The sequence below is a fragment of the Astatotilapia calliptera genome, chromosome 20, assembly GCF_964374335.1.
Source record: "Astatotilapia calliptera chromosome 20, fAstCal68.1, whole genome shotgun sequence".
NCBI lineage: Eukaryota > Metazoa > Chordata > Actinopteri > Cichliformes > Cichlidae > Astatotilapia > Astatotilapia calliptera.
This window is the reverse complement of record NC_137441.1, coordinates 35,838,328-35,864,094: the sequence shown is the minus strand read 5'-3', so window position 1 is coordinate 35,864,094 and position 25,767 is coordinate 35,838,328. Positions and strand designations below refer to the sequence as shown.

The following is a 25,767-nucleotide window of genomic DNA, read 5'->3' as shown; positions in this document are numbered from 1 at the left end:
CGAGCAGTTCTCCAAGCATGTGTTTACTTCTGCTTGCTTTAACAAATACTTGAATCCTATACAAAGTATTAACATATGCGTCTGACACAGAAGCTGAAATAACAGCTTCAAGTGATTTGGTGCCATCGATGAACGAGTGAATCTAACCATTGTGTTGTACACAATGTACGCGGCAAGGGGTCTGCAACAGAGGAAGAAAGATGCCAAATATTTAATATGGCCCAGATTGGTTCCAAAATCATCATTGTCACTGTGAGGCTGCCAGTGCTGTACACACACTACAACACAATAAATATGAATTACTCTACAACACGATAAATATGCATCTCTATCATCGGGAATTGTGTGAAAAGTTTTGCACAATGGGGCAGTTTCTCTATAACACACAGCCTTTGTGAATTCACTGTTCACAGTGCTGCAGATCAGGGCAATGAGGGGATTTTTTGTTAAGGATTGTAATGGTCACTTGCTATGTAAGACACGCTCCCCTCCATTCTCCCCCGGCTCCTCTCTCTCCCTTGGCGGTTGCTCTGCCAGATAGAGGAACAATGTAGTCTTTCTTACCTGTTGGAGGGTGTGCATTCCATCTCTGCTAAACTAAGTCTCAATCCTGCCTTCAAGCCCACCCCTGCTTTAACAGGGCCCTCACTGCAATGCCGGCTCTGACTCCAGGTGCTCCACATCACACTCCTCATACCTTTCCTTTGGGAGGATTTGAAAGGACATTGTTCTTGTACGGTTTGGCCGGGACAGAGATAATCATACGGCTAGTTTTTCTCTCACATTTAGTTGTTTAATCGGATCCTTTTATGTGTATTGTCATTACACAATTAGAATCAGAATTGCTTACATTGTTTAGATATATATTTGTAAACATCTACCTACTCCACTGTGGACTGACAGAATGATTGCCGTGTTATGTGCCAGACTGTTGGTTTGTGGTTTGTCATGTGGGCAAAAGGGAAATTTGGAGGTTGGGGTGCAAGTGTGCTATTAAGGATACAAGAGTGCAAAAAATTGTGGTGTGGGTGCTTTACAGGAAGATTGCGTTTGTCTGCACTGAGCCATCCCATTTATGCCGGTGGCTGTATGTGTAGCTGAACAGAAAGAGAGACTCACAGTTGAATAAGAGATAGAGCGGGAGGCCTCATGTGTTTTACTTCTTGTGATCTGTTAAAAGTGAGTAACACCGCGACAGCAGCACTCAGTACTTTTCTTGCCTGTAATTCCAGGATTCTTCTTCACATCTGATTTTTTTAAACTCATCACCAGCTGAAGTCGCAGAGAATGTTGCTCAGGTAAGTTCATTCATATCTTCCTTTTGTTGATTTTTTAGACTTTGCTTTTTTAAAGCTTTTTCAAAGCGACGTTTGGAGGCTGTAATTTTCCTACTTATATTTTTTGCGATTTATAAAAAGCCTAACATAAAAAAGTGCTATGAGTGTATTGCATTAATGGTAAAACTAACATTCATTGAAGCAATAAAGAATACATTTACAGTAAAATAAAGGTTTTTCTTTATTAGATTTTATGTTTTTGACATTTTAGATAATATTTTTGCTTTTCATTTAGTTCTTAATCTTGAATTTAAACTCCTTCTGTACATGAAGGAGCCTTAAGCAACTCACCACCAACAGAGGACTGGATAAAGCAGAATACGATACTTATAATTCCATGTTGCAGGACATTTACGCAATTGCAAACAGACTTACTCAGACTCTCCAAACATTTTTTTTTTGCATGTTAAATGCATGTGGTTTGATTTTGAAGGTCAGAAACATTATATTAGATGTTTCATTCAAATAAAAAAAGGAAAATGAAGAAAAGTCCAGCAGATGAAGAAAACTATGAGATTATATCACATTTGGACTATCTAAGTAAAATTATTTAATGCAGGGAATTGCAGATCCTTTGAAGGCTATATCTAAAAGAAATAAACTGTGATCTGCGGAACCTCAGACACAGCCTAACTTTTTTCATTTTAAATTATTTAATTTTAATTAGTAGTATAATTTCCTGACCACTTTCTATAAGGATGTGAGGATGACAAATGGATCTCATGTCATTCTTTAATTGATGAAAAAACTGCTGCTTGGTCAAAAATACTTATTTTTATTCATAAAAATGACCTTTCAACCGCATGGATGAAATAAGATGATTATCATAATTTTCGCCCACAAAAAAAGCCTTAAGTCATCAACCACAATGTCAAGGAATATTCCCACTATAATTTCAGTATTTGTGTTTTAAACAGGGTCAGCACAGATACAGATTGTTATATAAAAAGTCTCAGTCAACAGATAGAGACTATAGTAGTCTAACAGAAGTGATGTCCCATTCAGAACCCTAACTGGGTTTTGAATGACTGAGCAAACAGCTATGAAACATAAAAAATGACCACAATGCTGTCTATCCTAATTAAAAGAGTTGAGAGAACCATTACTGGAAGCATGTTAGCCCTGCACCAACATTTCCAAAGCTGCCACCAGGCCCCCGTTACTCTTATAGAGCACGCTGTTTTCCCGCAGATTGTCTTATCAGCAGTAGGCATAGCTGCACCCTGAGACAGCTGATGGGAGGAGTCATCTCAACTGAACTGAACCTTTTATGTAGCCCAACAGAACCTTTACAACACCCCAACAGTCGTCTGTTTAGCACATATGTGTAATGTGCTAAAGACTCATCAGGAATTTGTGTTTGAAGGAGTGGTGTGACTAAACGGTTCGCCTGTACACACGAGTCAATGGAGTAAATGCGTTGTTTGTAATTTTTTCTGAATTTCCTTCTTTTTCAGTGTAATATTTCTTTCATGACATGCTCTTGTCTTTCTCTGCCAGGTTGAATTTTTGCAACAAAAGCGTCTCCTGAATGTGTTCCACAGCCAACTATGTTCTCCCTCTGAGGAGACCCTGTGAGGTAGGTCTGTCTACAAGGCATGAAAACACAAACCTCAACATGTAAAATAGATAGGTCCATATAAATATAATTTTTTTTAAATCCACAAAACAAATCAGAAATTCTTATTTTTCTAAAAGGTAGCAGCCACATCAGGCAAGTTGTGTGGGGGAGTGCCCATGCCAACTAATTTCCCTGGAGTGAGATCTCATGGAGCTTCTCAAGACACAGAGATGGATGTGGCTTGGCAGGAGCTGATGGCCATCACAGAGCTGCAGGTAACTATAGCACCAAATACACTGGGAGCACTGCAAAAAACAATGCTAAATTTTACTTTACCCATTGCGGATGTAGATTTCATCATCACAACTCTTTATGTTACATTATCATAGAGTTTCGGGTTTAATTTTAATAAATCAGTCACTGAATAAATAAATAAATGAGAACATGATATAACAGAAACTCTCACATTATTTTGCTTTGATTATCTTCTCTTATTAATTGGTTGTTTAAAGTGAAAAGAACCTGATGAGATATCTGAACTCAAGAAAAGACCAAAATAGCTGAACAGTCAGGTTCACTTATTTGTTAAGCTGTAGCTGATACAAGCTCAAGCTGTAACCTTTAACAGTATGGGCTATTAAGTGTCTACAAGCAGATAGCTACAAAGATGTCAGAGGAAGTCAAGCCCACAGCTGTGTTTAGGGATTTACAGTAGCTGTGAAAGGTAGAGCAATAAAAAAGAAAGTGAAAACTTTCCGCTAGAACGCCTCTTCTATTGAGTACAAAATTCCCGTATGACTCTGAAGAGGGTGCAAGCTTAGCTGTTGCAGGAGTGGTGGTGCAGCATTACACTTACAGTGTTTAAAAAAGGGCCTTGGCAGAGTCATCAGGAAGGAAGCATTACCTGCAACCTCATCACAATGTCTCAACTCAGTGTCTATAATGTACAGAGCAACATCTGGAAAAGCCAGAGTTGTTCTTAAAACAAGTGCTGTGGAAAGATGAATTCAAATTGAGCTCGTTGGCCACAGTCGCCAAAGGTATATTTGGAGAAAGTGCTGCTTCAATGAAAAAAATCCTCTGCCAGCTGTTTAGCTCTGAGGAAGGAAAATATATTTTGTTGAGGCTGTGTTGTAGTCAGTGGCATAGCAAGCAATATAAGGATCCCACTGCAACTCCGTGGGTTAAGAAAATAAATAATAACCCTCTCACTACAGGAACAAGTGTGCATCTTTTCTCATTGTAACACACGGACGTTATTCTCTGTGTCTAGTTGAAAGTAGGACTAATGTGATTCATAGATGACAGAATATCTTTGTTTGAACAAATTTCATGTGACACTTGTTGAAAAACTAATATACATCCAGGTGAGATGGGCAACAATGGTCTATTTGAGTGATGGCAGGATAGGAGGATTGTGAAAGGGGGCATGCTGTGTATTGCTAGTGGCCGCCTGTACTGCACAATAGCCGTTCTGTTTCCAGGTGGAACCTGATCACATCTTTAAGAGCCCTTCATATTCTATGGGTGGTAGGTTGAAGTGGGGGCAAACTTTCTTGTATAGCAAACCAGATAAACTTTAAAAAAACAGACAATGATTGTCTCATGGGGTCTTATTTAAATTTAATTGGTTTTAGTCATTTCACTGTTGTGAGTGTGACATATCTTTGAACCTGTCAGTCATGAGTGGGTGTTTGTCTTACAGGAGTTCGAAGTCCCTACTGAAAACTCCTATGAGACAACACAGTACCAAACCATGGAGCCCATGGCTTCTGTGGGAGAGTATGGGATGGCTCAGCCCCACTCGGAGCCCCCTGCTGCTTGTGAGCTGAGAACCGCTGAGGCTTACAATGGATTTTATTCCGAAGAGGTGCCTACCTGTCATCGTCTAGGCACCTCCACAGAAACAATGTATGGAAACTCTGAACCTCAGCTCAATCAGAGAATACTCCCGATCTCCTCTCACCCACAGCAATCTTTTGTGCCCCTTAGGGAGCAAACAAATATGTCAGGTGTCAATCAAGGGCACAGGAGAACCAATGCGTGTCTCACTCAGGGACTACGTGGGCACATGCAGTGGACTGTACATGGACAAAATGCACACACTCGCTCCGGTGATGACCTGGAGTCCGACTCTGGTCTGTCACTGGGTTCCAGTCCACCTTTGGCCTCTCCAGATAATCCTGTTGGTGGCGCACCAGGTTACCAAAGCGTAGACATAGGAATGGCATATAGTGATGGCGAACCAGACAGCATGACTGAGCACACAAGAAGATCCCACCTCCATTACTCAGCGGATTACCAGAATCATACTCACTCATATTTACACTCAGGTGCACATCCATCTTATTTTTCAGCCCAACCCATTTTATCTCAGCCACAGCCGAGTACTCCAACTCCTCGATCAATGAAACACCAGGGTTCAGCTGCAGCCTTGAGTGACCTATACAATGATTCTGCAATGTCCAGCAGAGGAAGCTCACACCTTAACATGTACATAAAACCCCAAGGAAGCATCTCTACCCCTCCCCTGAGCAGAGATGAGCGGCGGGCCTTAGCTTTGAAGATCCCCTTCCCCATGGATAAGATTATCAATCTACCTGTCGATGACTTCAATGAGCTCCTGACACAGTATACTCTGACAGATGCTCAACTAGCACTGGTCAGGGACATTAGACGAAGGGGGAAGAACAAGGTCGCAGCTCAGAACTGCAGGAAGAGGAAGCTTGAAAGCATAATTCACCTTGAAAGAGAACTGAATCAGCTCCAGGCCCAAAGGGAACACCTGGCACAAGAAAGGCTCGAGTTCCAGCGCAGCTTGGCATTCGTTAAATGTCGTCTTACAGATCTTTACACCCAAGTATTTTCTCATTTGCGAGATGAAGATGGACAACCATACTCGATAGATGAATATTCTTTACAGCAGACACCAGATGGTAAAATTTATCTGGTACCTCACACAATGCAGAAGAGAGAGCCATGCTGAAGAATTGGGTAGTTTCCTTACTCTGGAGAACATTCGACCCGATTGTACCGACTTTGACCGAGTCACACAGGAAGTTGTCATAAGAATGACGTTAAGCTTCACATAAATGTATTAATGGACACTGTTCATGTTCTTTTAATGAATGAAACCAGAGATTTGTTTTTATACAAACACTTTATTAAAAAAAAAAAAGGTTAAAAAAAATAAAATCTGCACAGCAGCCTTCTTAAAATATTTTGAGCACCAGCATGAATTTTCAGCCAACCTGTGGGGAGAAGAGAAAACTACATTAATTCAAATGTATTATTAAAAAAAAAAAAAAAAATAGATGTGTCTAGAAGTAGTAATGTTAGTACCTGGCAAAAACCATTGTCACAGAAATGAGGCCAGGTTTTGGGGTCCATGTCTCGTTACCTTACCTACCTACAAAATAGAAATACTTTAAGTAAAACAATACCCCAAAAATACAAAATATTTGCTCATTTCATAGCATGCAATATGTTTGGGCCTCAATGCACAATTGGAGGCCAAATTAAGTCAAATAGTAGAATGGTCATAAAACTTGATTAAATTATTACTGGGCTACATATCTCACTACCAGCTACATGACAAAATGCAAGATATACCATCAGTAGTTGAGAAGTCTGGTCTTACCTACAAACAGCACTTAAGCCTTTTGGTAGCTGCTGCCTGCTAGACTCAGGCCTCTGTTCTCACTCTCCCCTGCTTCAATGATCCTGGCGATGGTTTTGCTACTTCTCTCCCTCAGCTTGCTTCCATGGCTAGCCTCATAGACTTTGCATGTAAGCTAGCATTCTCCAGGTGATCTTTGCAGAAATCAGGGCAGAGCTTGTACCAAAGTGATGGGCTTTTTCTGATGATGGCATTTGCGCACCATTTCTTTGCCCGCCCTTTAACCAGTATTGCATATGCACTGACCTGAGCCAGCATGTAGGAGACACTGATATTGACTTTCCCCGGCCACCTTGTGATGTATATGGCTGAACCCATTTTCACCTAATAGTAAACCCTCCCTTTCCCAAAACCACTGAAAAGGCTAACGAGACTGTTAAAAAAACTGAAAGGTGTTTATTTCAGCTTGATTTGATGCAGTTACAAATAAAAACCAGACTTGAAGATCTACACAAAACCTCATTGGAATGCTTGCTTTCCATTAACACAATTGACGAAAAAAGAAAAACATAAGACAAAATGTTTAAATGAAGGCCCTCCATGATTTATCTACTGTACATCTCTTCTTGCAGCAGCTGTAACCTGCCACAACTCATAGGCTGAGCAGATTTAGGAGGTAAACCTGCAGTTGCCCTGTCACTTCGCTTGCTCTCCTCTCCTTGCTCTCCTCTCCTAAGTACTCAGTCCTGTTGAACAATACGGAACAACATTGTTAACTGTGCACTGACTTTGTGACCTGACATCCAGAGTGAATTTGTTTAAAGGTTATCTGCACTCAATGATTCCCTGCTCACCACAAGCTGTTGTTTTACATTAAAAAAAAAAAAAGAGAGACTCTTAAGGCATGCTCTCAAGCTCTTACCACTTTGTCATTTTAAAATCGTCCTGGACGTCCACCATAGCCGCTGTTGTTTGAGCCTCCGTATCCACCTGGAAGCAAAAAAAACAAAGTCAAAACAAGAGGTCAGCATACATAAAAGCATCTACTTGTGAAGTCTGGGAACTCATACCAAAGTTCCTGCCGCCGCCGCCACCACCACCAAAGTTGCCCTTCATGGGGCCAAAGTTAGAGGCCTGGGGGTCGTAGTGGCCCATGTTGTTGTAGTTATTGCCGCCACCGCCGCCTCCACCACCACCACCACAATTGCCTGTGATTACAGAGTTTGTAGGATTGGTCAACCTCAAGCAAGTTACAATTCTAGTAAAAGGCAGTGTAATGGCATTATCTTACCATAACCATTGCTGTCATAACCGTTTCCTCCATATCCACCACCCTGGTTGTAGCCCTGATTGTAACCACGGTTACCTCCATTATAGCCACCAGGACCACCAGGTCCACCTCCATAGCCTAAAAATATAAGACAGCCTTAAAATACACTGTGGAATTTAAGAAATGCAAAGAAAATAGGAAGACACGACAAAACCATGCTCACCACCATCACCCCCGTTGCAATTGTAAGGACCATCTCCATATCGCCCCCTGCCACCTAAATAAGATAATCATATGGTTTGCTATCGCACAGTATAACAATCACTCCACTATCAACAAAATAAGCCGTACCTTGATTGAAGCCCCGGTCGTAATCATAGGGCCTGCCACCAGTGTTGCGACCTCCTCTCATTCCCATACCCATTCCTGCACTCTGCATTTCCTGCTTTGTGAGGGCCTTCCTCACCTCACAGTTGTGAGAGTTGATAGTGTGGTATTTCTGGACTGTGGAGAGAATTTTTTGTAAACAAGCTAGCCAACAATCAAAAGTCTGACAAAACAGTCTGGGGGAAAAAAGTCAACTTCTGCACTTACTGACAATCCGATCAACTGAATCGTGGTCGTCAAACGTAACAAAGGCAAAGCCCCTCTTCTTCCCAGTGTTGCGGTCAGTCATGATATCAATGACCTCTATTTTGCCAAACTGCTGGAAATAATCCCTCAGGTGTGACTCCTCTGTGTCTTCTTTGATGCCTCCAACAAAGATCTTTTTCACAGTTATGTGGGCTCCTGGTCGGTTTGAGTCCTGGAATCAAAGACATTTGTTATTGTTATGCGCCTTTTGAATGCAAGAACAATTGCACCTCATCCAGTTGTTACACACCTCCCTGGAAACAGCTCGTTTCGGTTCTACCACTCTTCCATCAACCTTATGGGGACGGGCTGACATGGCAGCATCAACTTCCTGCACTGATGAATATGTTACAAAGCCAAAACCCCTGGATCTCTTGCTGTTGGGGTCCCTCATGACCTGAAAGACAAATGCTTTTGGATTAGCCAGTAACCAACGTGCTCTACATTATTGCAAAGATTTTAGATTATGGTGATCTGCTGTACATGAATGCTTCCGCCCAGTGTCTTCATAAGATTGACTCAGTTTATCATGCCTCCTTACGGTTTATTACAAACTGTAGGGCCTTGACCCATTGTTGTGATCTGTACGCTCGAGTGGGATGGCCTTCGTTGTCCTCCAGGAGGTTTGCTCACTGGTGCATCTTTATTTATAAGGCCCTGCTTGGACAAATGCCCACCTACATTTGCGATCTGCTCACACGGAGAAGTACTGTTTCTTACAGCCTGCGTTCAAGCGATCTTTTATTGCTCAATGTTCCATTTGCCAGAACTGAACTGGGAAAGAGGGCTTTTACTTATGCTGCCCCTTTCACATGGAACATGATGCAAAAAGACTGGAAGATAGCAGATCTTATTTCATTAAATGCTTTTAAGTCCAGATTGAGAGAGCCAGAGAAAAATGTTTTTAAAATGTAATTGTTATTTATAATATGTATGTAACTTTGTAATTTCAACGTGTTGTCGCCTCTTGGCCAGGACTCCCTTGCAAAAGAGGTTTTTAATCTCAATGGGACTTTTCCTGGTTAAATAAAGGTTAATAATAATAATAATAAAAAAAACCATGACCACTGAAACATCATGACTACATCTTTAATGAAACCCGACTTACCACGCAGTCTGTAAGAGTCCCCCATTGCTCAAAATGAGCACGCAGGCTTTCGTCTGTCGTCTCGAAGCTCAAGCCTCCGATGAACAGCTTGCGGAGCTGCTCTGGCTCACGTGGGACCTATACAATAGACAAAGCAATGCAATAACATCTGATTAGCTTCTCCAATGTCGGCTTTAATGTAATACAACCATAACTTTAATGTGATAGTAGTATTAATTAATGCTGTTCACCGTCTACATACATCCTTCCCTGCTCCCCTTATTTATATTCAGGGCGTGTGGAGGAGGGACACACCGCCGCCATTAACGTTAGCAAAGCCACTGAAAGACCAGCGAATAGGGCAAATATTTTAAGTACTTATTTGTCAGAGTAAGCCGTGATTTAAATGAGTGTTGCATTTAAGCGTGATTTCCCATCGTAAATGTTGATTCAAAGTCCTAAATTTCCACTGCAGCTCACCCGCAGGAACAAAAGGCCACGAGGCCTGGCTGCTATAAAATGGCGGCGTTTCAATACAGCTACGACCCAAACCGGAGACTGTACTACGAATCAAAAGCATGCCGCAACTTCATATTTCCTACCTTCTCTAACATAAAACAACGCATGCAATAACAGAGCAGTAGTCCCGAGCCCAGTACTCACACTCTCTCTCGACATGTTGCAGATTTAGCCTTGAAGACGTGTTGTGTAACTTGCGAAGAGCCGAGATCTGCGTCAGACGAGCGTAGCCTGCTATTCAACAGTACAATAAATAGCAACGGTACCGCCCCTGTCGCACGGCAATTGGGCAGCTATTCCCGCTGCAGTTTGTCGTCCGCAGTGATTCAATTTTGATTGGGCCATATAGAATCAATCATTACCAACATCCAATCACCTGGTGTACAATGACGACAATGAAAAAATGGATTACGGTTGTTGTATGTGAAAAGGAAAATTTGAAGAAGGTATCGAGTCTGTCGTGTATAACGGCTTTAAGTCAGTAAGCATACAGTGGGCACAGCTCGCTAAGTTATGTTCCTGGAAAACACAAGGAAGATGGTCAGTTTTTTTAGATTAAACATCATACGAACCGTAAATGATTCCTTTTTTGATTTGTGGGCGGAAGCACAGCAGCCTTGTACAGCAATAGCCCTACCTCCCACATTAACATACACACCTTCTTATCAAAGAAAAATATTTTCTATACAGAGTGCACACGTATTAAGATAAAAAAAAATCCAAATTGTTACAGAATAAACTTAAAAACACGATAGAAGCACATTCAACCACTTTATATGAAGATCATCAGCTGACTGAGGGGCGGGTCAGTTATTGTGCGCTTTAACGCGCGCTTTTTTGCGCACAGCACCTTTGTGTGTATGTGTGTGTGTGCTGTGCTAGCTGCTAAAGTAGCTGAAAGGTTGGCCTCGCCGCTCCTCCACAAAGACAGGGTTTGACGGGTACAGATCGACGGTTGGGACCTCCAGAAGAGTAAGACACTATTTTTTGCAGTTTCATGCCGCTGTAGATATGGGCGCATGGTTTGATAGCATAGTAGTTTAGCTCGATTTAGCGGTTGCTTGCAGGCTACCTGCTGTAGCAAGTTTTCATTTGCTTTGCTGCTAGCGCCATTCAGCTAGTAGCCGTCGTCCTTGCTATTTGTACGTTTTTGTAGTAACAGTGACCGACTTTTCACCGATTTAGCGAGTAGATTGCGATCTGGATATTTAGCTGCACTGTTTAGTTGGTCTTTTTAACGTTGCATGTTGCAATTAAACAAACTATAACGATATTAAGCCTCTCGTTGAAATATGATAACAATCTTGCTAGCTGTGGCTAATTAGCTAATGTTAAAGTGTTACCGATCTGTAATTTGTAGCTGCTTTGCGATTGGAGTGATGTGGCTGTGTAGCCATTATTCTTTTTAAAAATTGGTGCGGTTTTTTTTTTTATTAACTAGAGCTAGTGGGAGAGCGATCAAAACTCAAATATCTTTAACGCGAGCTTTTCCGTTCTTTCTAAACAGGGAAGTGTCACCTGCAACCGCGTTGTGTTAAGCACCAAACTTTACCATGGGCAAAAAGTCTCGCGGAGAAGAGTCTTCATCCTCTGATGAGGAAGAATATGTTGTGGAAAAAGTGCTGGACAGGAGGGTGGTGAAAGGAAGGGTTGAGTTCTTCCTAAAGTGGAAGGGATACTCGGAGTAAGTAATTAAATAAATGTACTAACAACGGTCATAGCTCCCATAGTCAAAAATCTTTTGAATCTCTATTAAAATTAAATGTTGTAAACAGTTGGTCACATTTTGGAGTAGGTAGGTTATTGGAGATTGCTATTCTAACACTCGGGTCCAAGATGCACCCAGTGCACAACAGAGCAGCTCTCTTAGACACAGATGCTGTCATCTAAAGCACAGTAATGACCATGAAAGGAACATTAGATTATAGTGTTTTAAACATTGCAAGATATCAAATTTTTTAGCATATCTTGCAGTTTCCAATCCAAACTGGTGCATTAAGGCTGCACTGATTTTTCTGTTCTGTGCTCTTTCTCAGCAAGCACAACACATGGGAACCAGAGAAAAATTTGGATTGCCCTGAGCTTATTTCAGAATTCATGAAGACCTACAAGAAAAGCAGTGGCGGGACCTCCACACCCAGCAGTGGGGCCAGCAAATCAAACACGGCCGCCTCTGGACGCTCCAAAGATTCTAGCAGCTCAAAGAAGAGGAGCTCGGATGATGACGAGGAAGGTGGAAGTAAGCCCAAGAAGAAAAAAGAGGTAAGAACTATTTTTGGCTGCAGAAGCAGGATGTCTAGAACTTGAAATGTGCTGCATTTGGCTTCCTTTTTCACTTGACATTAAGTTAGCACAACACATTTATCTAAGGTGTGTGGAAACTGAGACTGTTTACATTTAAAGACAGCTGGTGTAAATTCAAGAGTTTAATACAAAATCCAGATTTCTAAAGTAATTTTGTTCGGGGTCTTTCAGGATGACATTCTAGTCGCACGCGGCTTTGAGAGAGGACTTGAGCCGGAGAAGATCATTGGAGCAACAGACTCGTGTGGAGACCTCATGTTTCTTATGAAGTGGTAGGTTCTGAAAGTCTTGATTTAATTTTGCCTTTAGTTTTTGTGTGAAATCGATCAATAAATGCACCTAGTGTTAGAAATCTTCTTATATGCACAACCATTCAGATGCAGGCAGTTCTTCTGCTGTATGCAGGCTGTACTGACATAATTCTTCTTACACTCTGATATTTCTATTTGTAAATTGCCTTTAGCAGCATTTATAGCTTAGCTGGCCTATGGTATGTAATTGCATATTATCTTGAGGGATAAGGGTAGTACACTGTTGTTCATCCTTGGTCAAGCCCCGTTTAAGGGTTAATGTCAGATAATAGTTGTAGTAGTTTAATAGTAGTTTAATTTATCACAGAAAGCTGTGCAGTTCAAATTTCTTTTTCTTTTAATTTCTTGTAAGTTATTTTAAAAATCACTTGCAGCAGATGGAATTTAAATGCACTCCATGTAATTAATGTAATGTGTGAAATCTTATGCTACATTTTAACTAGTTGGACAAAATTTGCATGTTGCAAGTGTTTTGAAAACGGAGATATTATATCTTGGTTGTGCAAAGACACAAACCCAAGCGGTAATTTTAAACTTTCTCTTTCCAGGAAAGACTCTGATGAGGCTGATCTCGTGCTCGCAAAGGAGGCCAATCATAAGTGCCCACAGATTGTCATAGCCTTCTATGAGGAACGTCTCACCTGGCATGAAGACAGTGACAAGAAGGAGAAGGATGCAGTCAGTGCGTGAGTGTATCGCCTCAGGAGGAAACGGGACCTCTTCACTGCAGGGACAACCTTGAGTCGGACATTTTTCACATCCTAAACTCCCAACCTTCAATTTTTACCATGTCCAGCAATGACACACACAAATTTTGGACACTGTGTTATCTCCATCCAAGCCTCATTGGAGCACACGGGCCCAGACTACTAAAAAGGATCCATCATTCAGGAGGAGAAGCTGTAGTTGACATGGGTGATATGCTACTGGGGAGAGTTTATACTATTCTGTCTTTGTATTCTTTACTTTCTTCAAAAAAAAAAAAAAAAAAAAATTTTAACACATTGTTTTAGTGCTTACAGGATACGATTATGTTAGTGTTGAAAATCAGAGTTGGTAAAGGCTGTGTTAACCCAGAGTGTGTTCCATTGTGGGTTCACAACTTTTAATTTGCTATAAATGGTGTACCTCTTCTTTTTAAGAACCCAGCTGACACCACAAAGATGGAAACATTTTTTATTTTTTAAAGTCAGGAAGCCGCCGCCGCACTTTCCTGACTGCATAATCGCTTCCTTTTAAAAGGAAAAACTTCGATATCATAGGTTTCTCATTTGTCTTGCTGTAAAGCCTGCCAGGATGGATTTACTCAGTTTTTTCATAATGTAATTCATAATGTAGTGGTGGGTTGTTTTTTGTCTTGTGTGTGTGGGTGTTTTTTTTTTTTTTTTTTTAAATAACAAAGTTTTATTTTCACGTTCAAATATACCGGTCTATACAAATATACATTACCACATCAACAGCTAACCCAAAGGACAGTAAAACCAATTATGCACATTTTTTTTTTCCCCCTTTTAAATAAGCGTTTTTGTTTTGTTTGTTTGTTTTGGGGTTTTTGTGTGTTCAAGTCTGACAATCTTCTATGTATCCAAGTGAAATGAAGCCAGGGTTGTGCCTGTCATTAGGGTCTGCCACCTTGTGGCCAAAAGATGTAAACCTTGAATGTGTGACCAATCCCTATGACAACCCTGTGGTTTTAATAGTTGTTGTTAGTCATCTTTTGATTTTTATGTTAAATGGTTATTGACATTGCCATAATTTCAAACATTAAAGCAAGCTTTGAACTGAATTGGTCACATCCTGGGTTCTCTTGTGTTGACTCTATTTGTTCTTAGCTTAAGATTTCTTTTATTTTACTTACATTTTTTTTCTCTTTCTTTTCTGGGACCTGAAAAGCACCTCCAAGCTTTTATACACTAGATGTATGTCAGCTTTGCAGTTTGATCTGTTGTGCTCCAGCGTGGACTCTTGGGACCAAATGTTTCGTGTCTACCGAATAAAATCTGTTTTATTTTTGATTTAAATTTTTTTTTTATCAATGTTTTTAGCTTTAATTGGCATTGTGAATGAAGGCTGTGCACCTCTCCCCTTTTCATATGTACCATACACAAATTATGTCCCTTGATATTAACTTAGATGATCCTTCTGGTGTCGATTCCTTTAATAACAAGTATTCGGTTCCTGAATTATTATTTTTTATTTTCTTTTATTTTTTTTGCCAGTGCAGAATTTTTAAAATGTAGACTATTTCTTGTGTGAATGAAATGTTGTGAGTATGTGTACAGTAGCACCCTTTAATAAACATTTTCAGTGTTAAAGTTGCTGTCGGTTTCATTTTAGACTGAATATTCCATTCACAAAGCATTTAAGTCAGAAAATAATACTAGAAATTTCTTGAATATAATTCGTAAGAACTGTTATGGAGGCAAACTGTAACTTAATATCTGGAAGTTTCCTACCTGAGGGAAAATCACCATCTTGGCCGGATAACATATGATGGGTATCATTACATGGGCTTGTTTCTTTTCAAAGTGAAACGACTTTTTATCCGTTAAAGGTTTAAAGCGCAATGGCTGCTCTTCCCCAGCAGATGGTGCTGTTAATCAATAGCAATCCAAAAGTAAAGGTATTTTTATGCAAGTCATTCACAGTTCAAACTCTTAAAGTTGCTCACATGAACAAGTCATAAATGGGTGTTTATGGATTTTTATGCAGCTTTTTGAGGTCCAGGGATTCACAGTGTGTTTACCATTTCTGCTGAAGCCATCCATATCTCCCCAACTCATAGAGCTGATTAAAACATCTGTTAAATTAAATTAAGATACTTTATCTATATCTAAAGTGGCTCACAACACATAAAACAAAAATCCAATACAATTAGTCATTTTTGTTTTGGTGCTCATATTAATGTTCAAGAAAGACAGATGAAGGAATAGCACACAATAAAGGTTAGATAGAAACTTCAGTTATTATGGCTCATTCATGGTTGGTGCCTTAAACCCTTAGGCCACTGAAGCAATCCACTTCAATTTCATGATGCAGCCATAAAAACAAATATGCATCGCTGCAATATGTGGGTTTTTTTTCTTCTACTTGAAACTCAAAGAAAAACACAAGCAGGGAGTTGAAGCTATGCTAAAACCAGACTCTAAGCATGTGAGAACAAATTATAATTCCCTTTATCTGGCAACCATAACAAATTATGAAATAACTAAGTGCATTACAATACGAGTTGTTAATTTTTATTAAAAAAAAAAAAAAGGTATATAATATAAGGTAAGAATAATGTCGCTCCTATACGGACCAGCTGCAAGATTAGTCATAAACCGCAGTGAAGGTGTAGTCTTGTTCTTCTCGCACCACCATCTTTTTCTTTCTTGCTGCCCTTTATAGCAACTCTTTTTTACACACACACACACACACACACACACACACACACACACACACACACACACACACACACACACACACACACACACACACACACACACACACACACTGTGCTGCTTGGCTACGTCTAAAGTGATGGAATTTTCCTTGCAAAAAGGCTTTTACACTCCAAATGGAATGCAAAGGTCACTAGTAAATATCCAGCCCCTGGGACCATTAAGCTGGGCAAAGAGAGGGAGCAGCAGGCTGTTTTATGGAGCCTGGAGCTGTCTGCTCACAAACCCAGGCCAGTATGGGTTTGGTTGGGAAAGACACTGTGCATTAACAAGAGGCTCTGGTGACTATGTGTGGCAAATGCTGTACAAAGTAAAGGCGGCGTAGAGGGTATTTGATCAGAAGGATGTAAGTGTAAAGCTCCATCAAAGCTTGAAATGCTTAAAAAGTGTTGGCTTTTCAGGACACAGATTTTTGACGCTGCAAAGAAGTACAACTTGACATTTGTAATATATAAAATTTATAAAACCCTTAACGCTGTTTTTTGCCATGGGAATCATATTCTGGTGTAAATGTATTTATTTATTCGCAGCAGCCTCTCTGCACTTCAAACATACTTCCCCCCGCTAGTAACTTCTAGTGCAAATGAGTTCCACAGGGTACTGTCCACAGCAGAGGTGGGCCGTCTTGCTGCACACTGCACAAAATGAGCGTCGGGGGAGCTACTGTGCAGCTGTGGTGAGGAAAGGGACTGCAGCAGTGGGGCCTCATCAGAGTTACAGCTTGCTCAGGGATGCCACAAACAAATAAACATGCGCTCGTGGAGATAACGTGAGCACAAAAAGAGGAAAGATTCACCTTCCTCTGTCAGTCTCAGCAAAACTACGAAAAATTGTGGGAAAAAAGACAAAGCGTCGTGAGTCACAAGTATCACACAGGCCGGTGTAATTTGATGTGGCCTTTACTTGTGCTGTGATCATGTAGACACAGCTGCGCCTCCTTGATCCAATCAGATAAAAATGTCTGCGGCGACGACTGCATCGGCGTCGTCTCGAAGCGCACTGATCTGTGTGAAGGTGATTGCGGCGTGATGCTCTAATTTGGGTGCCCATCACACTTAATGCGCAGTAAAGCACCACAGACAAAGCTTCTTCCTTCTAAATGCCCCCCCACCCATGTGCTGCTCCACAGCTCTCACCACCAACCTACTGCTGGCTGTGTTTCCCCTTCACCGCCACCACCACCCCTTCACATCCCCTCCCCAACACTCCTCCCTTCATCTCCTCTCCCCACCAGGGGGAAAGAGTTATAGCTGCCATAAAAGGCAGGTAATGCATTGTTAACTAATTCTGTCTGCTCAGAGCTGATATATCCTCTGCTCTAAATCTCTGTTCCTCCAATAAAATGCAAATGCTAATGCTTGCCCTCCATGAGCTGATATCATTTTTAACAGGCCAGAGGTAAATGCTGGAGAAGGGTGGGGTAAGCCAGAGGTAGTCGGTGACATGGCAGGGCTTTGAGCTTTCAGGGTACACGGCTTGTTATAAAGGAGACCTGCTCCACATACCTCCGACCAGCAAGTATGCTGCACATGTGGCCACAGGTACCACAGTAAGACCGCAGCGGTGTGGTGCAGTGCATCGAGAGGCCGCGTGCACGCGTCTAAGCAGCAGCAGCAGCTAAGCTTCTAATAGTTTAAAGCTAGTGTTGCATCTTTGTTATTTAGAAGCTTATCAGTCAGTACTCACTCACCGTCAAATAGAAAGAGGAGCCAATTTGCCTGTGGATGTAATGCATCATATTTCCATGTTAATAGTAGTGTCATACTTCGTGTAACCTTGGGCTTCTAAATATTGATCCACTTCTAGATTTTCAATTATCCTGTGCCGTTTTTCTGCCATCTGGTAAGGACCAGTGATTTGTGTTCCTTCATATCTGGAGGCTTGTCCTGTAATTAGACCATAAATTAATTTGCAGAGAAGAGAGAGAGAAAGAGAGAGCACAAAAGATTGAAGGCATTAAGTGAGGCCTGGGTTGTTGGAGACAGAAAATCATAGGAAACCACAGCACAGTGTTTTATCCACTATAGAATAAGATTTTTTTTTTTTTTTTTGGGGGGGGGGGGGGGGGTTTCAGGCATGTGTCACTTTTTTTTCTCAGCTTTTTAAAAACCATGCTGCTGCTAATGATTGCTTGTAAGTCACTCCTTCAGTAAACTGCTAGAGATCATCCACTGACATAATTATGCCTAATTGCTCGCAGTGCAATAGCAAAATAATAAGGAAAAATTGAGAGCATTACTGTCAAAATGGATGTGAAACTTTGAAGTGAAATCTGCTGTGAACCCATCAGTGGATTGAAAATGACCCCCTCTGAAGGCAGGCAACAGTTACGTGCTTCGAACTGAGTTCTTATTTACAGCACAGCTTAAGTGGAGCTCCTAAAAAAAAAGAAAAAACTGTGCATTTTTACTGATTTTAAATTGGTAGTATAGGCTCTCCTGCAAGATTATCTCATTGTCCCCTGCTGCTAAATTACACATAGAGATTGTGGCTGTCGCTGCAGAGTGTTTGAGCAGTGCAACAGCAGCTCTCTTTGCCGTGCAGAAATTCACATTAGACAAGCCTAAGTTACTCGCTTGAAGCAATTAAGAGAAAAATTGCGTAACACAATGGGCTTCACTAGGGGTGCAAAGTGCTGAATCAGCAGGGTCTGAGTTTAAAACACTGTATGAAGACATAATCTTAAGCGGTTAAGGGTAATGTGACAGTAGGCTGTAGAATAATGCATTGCTGTACCTGCTCTACATGATACCTTGGGTGCTTTAAAGCAAGGCCACAGCTGCCGGCATGCTCTGATCATATCTTGCGGGGCTCCAGAGGCAAGGTCAGCCAACACAGAGCCCACCTGCTCCCCCATTCTCCATCACGGAGTCCCTCAGCCCTGGCCTCCCGGAGGGAACATGCCTGACTGCCGTGGTCGTACAGACAGCATGTGTCCCTGAATTTATGATGGCGACTTATTGGCGGCCTTTCACGTAAAAAGTCATCTTGAGTTTCCCAGTCTGGCTGTATGTGTGGTGAGCGTTAATCCATTAACATTCAGGGCAAACACGTACTGAGCCTGGCTTTCTGCCAGCTCAGAGCCCTGACAGTCTTTGACCCACCGCTGACCACAACATTCTCCCAGCCTTAGCCAGTCTTGACATAATACAGAGCCATAAACTATCTAATGTTACCATGTATATGAATGTGAAGCATTATATGCCTGAGGTAATAGAATGCAAGGCTTATAACCAAGTGAAAAGGGCCCAGCTGCAATAGGCTCATTTTCTTAGAGTAAGGAAAAAAATCACATTTGTCTACCGTAGAAGTTTACACATATTACAGTGAGCCAAATGATCATGAAGTTTCAGTCCTTTCTATTTCCATCAAGGATTAGAGTTCAGAGAGGCCATGAAATCCCCACAGTTTCCACAGTAGTATTTATTTCAGCAGGAGATGTGGAGGTTCATATTAACTGATCCACAAGGAACAGTTCTGGCAGAACTTAAAATGCTGCGAGGCTCAGCCGGGCCTTAGAATTGAGAGCTTTCAACAACACGGGCTGCTCTGCTGCTGGAGGTGGCTCCTGAACTGATTGTAATTTTAGTGGCTTATAAAGGCTCGATAAATACTTTATAAAGCTGCGTTCCATAACAAATCTAACATATAAAAGAAGGCATAGATGTTACTCCACACAGGATAAAGGGGCTCTTGACAGGTTCTTGAATAGGTTTTATAATTCAATATTACAACCACCATCCTTGTAAGGACCCTGTCATCTCCCAAGGCTCACAGAATATATAAGTTAAACACACATTCAAGTGCTCACGGTCCAGTCCATTACACTGATTAGCAGTAAACACATTTGTAATAAAACTAAGTGAAATAGAGGTGGACGGACTGCACACTGATTCATTGCAGAATCTTAGTGAAATATAATGTGTCCCGGATGTCGTACTTCTGAGGGCGCAGTGATACAGGGCTTTACTTGCGGGATCTGTAACGCGCACGGGACAATTTATCCTAACAGCTCATGTCTAAACATTGAGTCCTTCATCTCAACTGCTGGCCAGAAATAAACCCAGGCAGAGCAGCGTGACGGGGGTCCAGTCGATGTGAGAGATTCTAGAGTGCAGAGCAGACCAAACAGATGTCTCTCCACAGCATAGGCTGTTTGTTCTGTCTCCCTACTTTGTACTGTCTGTCCACCACTTTACCCCCCCCCCCCCCCCCCCCCCCCCACACACACACACACAAATTCATTGTGCTTGTGTTGCCTGGTTTGAAATCTGTTTGCCATACACTGAGCTACACATTACATAAGTGTTATTGGAAGGTTTAATGGTCTATTTTAGTGCAGATGGTTTTTCTTTCTTTCTTTCTTTCTTTCTTTCTTTCTTTCTTTCTTTCTTTCTTTCTTTCTTTCTTTCTTTCTTTCTTTCTTTCTTTCTTTCTTTCTTTCTTTCAACCAGGCAGCAATCATTAATGGAAGAAGAGCAGGAAAAAAGAAAGAAGAAAGAGTGGATCATGTGTTCCCACTTTTTGACCTCTCCACTGCAGCATGTGCACACCTGGTTCAGTTTAGATTGCTGTTTCTGTGGAATAGCTGCCGGCTAGTGGTTTCATCTGGGGAGCGGAGGTCTAAAAGTCTACAATATGCTTGCTCAGAGGTTATTTTGTGAAATGTTCAGTTGTCATGTCTGACACGACCTGAGGTGTAGGTGCAAAATCAAAGGTGTGTCAGTGCTAAGCCACGATACCAGTGGTTAAGCGTCAAAGCTGAACTCTGAAAAGAATGGCTTCACCTTAGGTAATCTTCTTTTAAAAATGGTTTTGTTTGGATTTTAACATTCCATGAAAAATAACTTTTGATAATATTTGTTAATAAGGCTGCATTACTTAAAAACAGCATCTTTAACGGCATGTTTTAGCCCCAACTATGTGAAAATCTATGTCAGATGTGTTGCTTTGATTATGGGAAGGGCAAATCACGGCCACCTCAGACTCTGAGCAACTCATCTGTTTCCTATTGGAGGAAGTGATCCTGGCAGGAAGGTAGAGGCAGTAGATGAAGGCAGGCTGGGATAGAAAGACAGTAAAAAGAGAGCAAAGGGGTAGAGAAACAGGAAATGACAGTGTGACCCACAGGGCCCACTTACTACCTTGCCAGAACCCCCTGGCCACAGCTAGCCTACTGGGCCAGTGATTTCCATCACCTGCTGCTTTTGGTTCCTCCACATAAATCCAGGTGCTCCTAAATAAAGCTCTCTTTCTCCAGGAGCCACGGGGAGCCAGAGAGGAGGCTGAAGGCTGGAGGGGCTGTACCACTGAAACAATGAAGCCCTGCCTCCCTGTGAGAACATGGCATGGAAAATACTGCTCCAAATAAGGCCAGGCAGAGAGAAGTAGGGAGCTGGGAATTTTTTTTTATCGGTCTCCTGCAAGTTAAAAGCTCCATTTCATTAAAGCTGTCTTCTAATTAAAAGAAGGGGGACCATTCAATACAAAGTTGCTACATTTTGTAATTTTTTATTTATTTATTTAAATACCTGCCCGATTATTAATATAAGCCTAGTCCAGTGGGAAGGAGAATCTCAGCACTTTCCAGCTCCTCACTGCCCCCTGGCAAGCTGAATGGACGCTGCAGCCACTGAACTGATAAACCTAGAAATCATTTCCGACTCCAGCCAGAGCTCTTTACAGTACCTTCAGCGCTCCCTGGTGATGGATTAATGCACTGTTGTTGTCATTTTATTGCCATTTTATTGCCCTGGTGCAATTTACCAGGCTTTATGCGCCTACGATGGCCGGAGAAGCAACGCGCAAGCGCAGGCGACCGACATTCCGAGACAAAAGGCCACCTCTCACCCGATATACGCGCATGCGCATTCTCCTCGCCATGGAACACACACACACACGCGCGCGCACACACACACGCACAGTAAAAATAATAAATAAATAAAACACAGTTCATTTGTACCTCACATGTGTGCATCACTATGTGAATCATTTGCAGCTTCACATTCACTGCTGCTGTGTCCTACTCTCACCAGCTGGGGGCAATGTCACTCAACAGCTTCGACGTGAAGTAACAGCACCCCTCCGTCAAACAATACTATGCATTAAAATATAATAAGAATAAATGTTTCTGTGATTCAGAGCGTCTCTGTGCTTTCCATTGGTGCAGATTTAAGCGTCACTGCAAAAAATGCAAACAAAGCCTCAGTTAAGCAGCTCAGTTTATATGAAGGAAATTTTGACGTTTCAAAACTCTGCAGTGATTTTCTTAAGCTGTTAACATTTTCATCGGCCACCATTGTGAAACACAACAAAACAATTTTCACGTGTTATTGCTTCCCAGCTTTTTAAAGTAAACACGCTCGCCCACAGACAGCAGCTGCTGATCGTAGGTCCTTGTTCAAACATGTGGAGAGAGGCTTTGTGAAGTCTCCTGCCAAACTATTCAATTATCTCTCACGCCCTGGAAACCAGCCACAGCCAGGTCGCTTGGATGGGAGAGGCTCGTGATTTGCATTCTGTCTCGTCTGTTGTTATTATTGGTGTAATTACATTGTTGTTGTTCCACTTCTAGCAACGGTCTTAAATCAGCACTAGATAGATTTTAATAGCTACAAATTGTTACATTTGTCACCTGGTTTGTTGCTATTGTCACCTATTGTTTGATACAACAAACGGATCGAGTGTAAATCAAAATTTTTAAGAGCTACTTTTGAAAAAAAACAACCCAGAGTTGCACGTTGTTTCAGAGTAAACATTATTATGCGACCATGGCAGGTAGCGGCCACCAGAGGGAGCACTGATGCTGTCAAATTTAGGGGGGGGGGCTACCTGACAAATAAGAGCATGAAACTGCAAGAAAAGTAAATGCATACTATTACTCCTTTAAATCACTGTCAGGTGTTATAAAAATATTTCAGACACTTCCATTTCCCCCCCTTCTGTGTCAATCTCTGCCGTGAAAATTTACTCATGTTGCATGTTTGGTGTAAGGTTGTGTCTATGCCTCTCACATTTACAGCGTGGAGCACAATCTACACAAGGACCTGTAACCTCAGAGTCTCGAACGCCTTGAGAGCTACTGATCCATCACCCTTAATGGAAGAGGATAAGTTTCAGCCAGTGAAAGAGAGATCAGACAAAGGCAGGACGATTTATGAGAGACGCAGAAGTGGAACTCCTGACTGTGGGCCTTGATCTGAGCTGGGGTGGCTAGGCTAGTTTAGGCTACGCCCTAGGCCAGGGTCACACACACACACACACACACACACACACACACACACACACACACACACACACACACACACACACACACACACACACACACACACACACACATTAGTAGAGATCAAGAGAGCTTTAGTCTCCATACCGCATCCCCAAATCCAAACCTTTCTCCTCGGCTTTTGAAGTTCTCTTGCCCCCTTCTTCTGGACTCACTTTTGCATGTCCGTCTTTCCCAGTGAATGTCGAGCTCTGGGTGGTGAAATATGGAGTGGAGACCTGTTACATGTTAGCTTAGGAGATAGCCAGGGTATAAATTATGTGGGAGTCTCTAGTCAGCTTTATTTATGAGAGGCCTGTCAGGTGTTTAGGTGTTGGAGTGAGATGTGCGGCTTAAATCGTTTACTCCACTGTAAATCAGGTCACACAGGCCACATCTTTTTGGACAGTGTATGTTTACGTGTGTGCGCCTGTGTTTGAGTCCTTGTTTTTAGCCAGAAGACCAGGCTGCGTGAGGCCCGGTTGTGATAATGTCAAGGCATAGGTGTTAATGTGTCGTTGTGAACGTGAGAGTGTGCGCATGTGTTTTCAAGTCTGTTTTGTCTGGAGGCCATCGGGGCTATGGTACAGATGGTATGAAGCACTTGCTATTGTTCAAGTTATTAGGCTGTCAGACTAACAAAGATACCTTTTATAGATCCCCTCAATACACACACCTGCTGTTGCCATTTTTAAATTGTGAGCAAATATGAAACCTATTCAACATGTTTCATGCTTCTTTTGTGATGTCCCCTGTTTGCTTTTATCCCAGACATATCATGTAGAGGTGGATAGACCATGTGAATGTAGCCCATCTGAGGACATCAGGTATCACTCAGCAGGTAGTTAGACCTGTCACCAGATGATGTATACAGGCTCTCAGACAGAAGAACTGCAGCAAACAGGTTGTATAGACAGTGTATTCATTACCATTATTCCCCCAAAAGGCGATGCATGGGCAATGCAAAGCGAGAGATTTGTGCACCCCTCTGGTTGAGCTATTGTCTGTCTCCTGAATCAGTCTCGTCTCAGCCCAACAATGGCGTTTGGGCTTGGCTGAAGGGTTTTGTTCATCCTAAGTGGGAAGAGATTCGCTTCTTAAAGTGAGACCAAAGGGGAAGGGAGTGTAGAAAGTAGAGTGGAGGGGAGATGAACTGAGTTAAGGTTGAAAGGGGTTAAGAACATGAGACAGGGAACTCTGGAGAGAGATCGAGAGGATAAAAAGAAGGGGTGGAGAGGAGTAGAATGAAGGAGAGGAAGAGGGACAGAGGATGATGTGCTGGAGGCAGGTACATCTGCATTCTCTCCAAACACAGCATAGGCCTGTCTTAGGTGTCTCTATCCCAGCAGTGCTCACTGGCAGATTTATGGCATCCCCTTGTGTGTGTGTGTTGTGTGTGTGTGTGTGTGTGTGTGTCTAGCATGTGTGTGTGTTTGTGTGTAGGAGAAAGAGAGATAGGCTGTGTGAGCAGAGGCGAAGGGCGGCAAGCAAAATTTCAGCAATGTTGCATTCCATCGATATCGCAGTCTGCCGTATTTCATCCTTCCTCTCTCCCTTTATCCTTCCCTTCTTTCCCTCTCCCTCTCTGTTTCATCACCCTGGTCTCCACTCACTGCTCTTGGACCCTTCCATAGCTCTGCTGGGTCCCAGGCATTATAGCCTTCTCAGGGGGAAGGGTGTAAATCTGTCTCCCTGTCTCTGGAGATTTCCTGGGGCTCAGCAGACTCAACAAAGCCGAGCCAGTGTGGAGGACTAAATGTTACACAAACACACACACACATACGCACAAACGCTCGCACTTCCATCTTTTCTCGTTGACATAAATGCATTCTGTATCCCCTTACCCTAACCTTAACCTAAATGTAATTCTATCCTAAATCCTATCACCTCAGACAACACTTTGAAGGTGTGTCGCACAGGCAGGACCAGCCTAAAATATCCACACAAAGGCCTCACTCCCACTATTTCAAACTCAGATTGGTCCTCACTGAGACATGCACATACACAAACGGGCAGAAAATGTGATATTTGCTCGGACAGGCTTGGCCTTGTTTGGAGGCTCCCTTGATAACAAACAGGCATGGCTCTTTCTTGTCTAGCTGAGCGCCTGGGAAATCAATGTTTGTGTTTGTGTGCATCCACAGCAGGCCCAACCTCCCCCCCCCCCCCCCCTTGCCCCCCGAAAAAAAAAAAACCATTTGTTTGCAGGCGCTGTCCAGACGAGCTTGTTGTCTCTGCATTTTGTTTTTCTCCCACCCCCCTTTAGTTCCCACTTCCCTCCCTGCTTTATTGCACTTGATTCTAAGCGCGTCCATTCCTGAGATGGCTCAGATAGCAGCTGAAGCTAAATTGCCCATCATAAAGCATCTGCAATAGCAATGGAGCTCTCGGGGAGGGACCACTGCAAAGGGGGTACGAG

At 42.2% G+C, this 25,767-nt stretch overlaps 3 protein-coding genes across 9 annotated transcripts; 2 read left to right on the top strand and 1 right to left on the bottom strand.

Moving 5' to 3' along the window:
- Nucleotides 1-1,063: 1,063 nt before the first annotated feature.
- Nucleotides 1,064-6,093, top strand: nfe2 (nuclear factor, erythroid 2). Of its 4 annotated transcripts, none has more exons than XM_080295528.1 (4): nucleotides 1,064-1,298; nucleotides 2,838-2,920; nucleotides 3,040-3,173; nucleotides 4,604-6,093. In XM_080295528.1, exons 2-4 carry the CDS (start codon nucleotides 2,869-2,871, stop codon nucleotides 5,882-5,884), a joined length of 1,467 nt encoding a protein of 488 aa, XP_080151654.1. In that variant the 5' UTR covers nucleotides 1,064-1,298; nucleotides 2,838-2,868; the 3' UTR covers nucleotides 5,885-6,093. The 4 variants fall into 4 exon arrangements, with proteins under 4 accessions (XP_080151654.1, XP_080151657.1, XP_080151653.1 ...); XM_080295531.1 differs by having other exon boundaries at nucleotides 1,100-1,298; nucleotides 2,838-2,916; XM_080295527.1 differs by lacking the exon at nucleotides 1,064-1,298 and adding an exon at nucleotides 2,599-2,748.
- On the bottom strand, nucleotides 6,040-10,822 carry hnrnpa1b (heterogeneous nuclear ribonucleoprotein A1b). 4 transcript variants are annotated; one of them, XR_003270795.2, is made up of 12 exons: nucleotides 10,599-10,822; nucleotides 10,171-10,402; nucleotides 9,529-9,645; nucleotides 8,671-8,817; nucleotides 8,382-8,592; nucleotides 8,139-8,291; nucleotides 8,011-8,064; nucleotides 7,809-7,925; nucleotides 7,588-7,725; nucleotides 7,440-7,507; nucleotides 6,241-6,307; nucleotides 6,040-6,149 (listed from the first exon to the last, which is right to left on the bottom strand). XR_003270795.2 is itself a non-coding variant. In XM_026153811.2 (11 exons), the coding sequence occupies exons 2-10, from the start codon at nucleotides 10,183-10,185 to the stop codon at nucleotides 7,452-7,454; spliced, it is 1,008 nt and encodes a 335-aa protein (XP_026009596.1). In that variant the 5' UTR covers nucleotides 10,186-10,402; nucleotides 10,599-10,822; the 3' UTR covers nucleotides 6,954-7,263; nucleotides 7,440-7,451. The 4 variants fall into 4 exon arrangements, 2 of the variants coding, with proteins under 2 accessions (XP_026009596.1, XP_080151658.1); XR_013904345.1 differs by lacking the exon at nucleotides 7,588-7,725; XM_026153811.2 differs by lacking the exons at nucleotides 6,040-6,149; nucleotides 6,241-6,307 and adding an exon at nucleotides 6,954-7,263.
- Nucleotides 10,823-10,841: 19 nt separating this feature from the next.
- cbx5 (chromobox homolog 5 (HP1 alpha homolog, Drosophila)) lies at nucleotides 10,842-14,956 on the top strand. Its single transcript, XM_026153812.2, has 5 exons — nucleotides 10,842-10,998; nucleotides 11,534-11,710; nucleotides 12,063-12,288; nucleotides 12,502-12,602; nucleotides 13,190-14,956. The coding sequence occupies exons 2-5, from the start codon at nucleotides 11,580-11,582 to the stop codon at nucleotides 13,329-13,331; spliced, it is 600 nt and encodes a 199-aa protein (XP_026009597.1). The 5' UTR covers nucleotides 10,842-10,998; nucleotides 11,534-11,579; the 3' UTR covers nucleotides 13,332-14,956.
- Nucleotides 14,957-25,767: the final 10,811 nt, after the last annotated feature.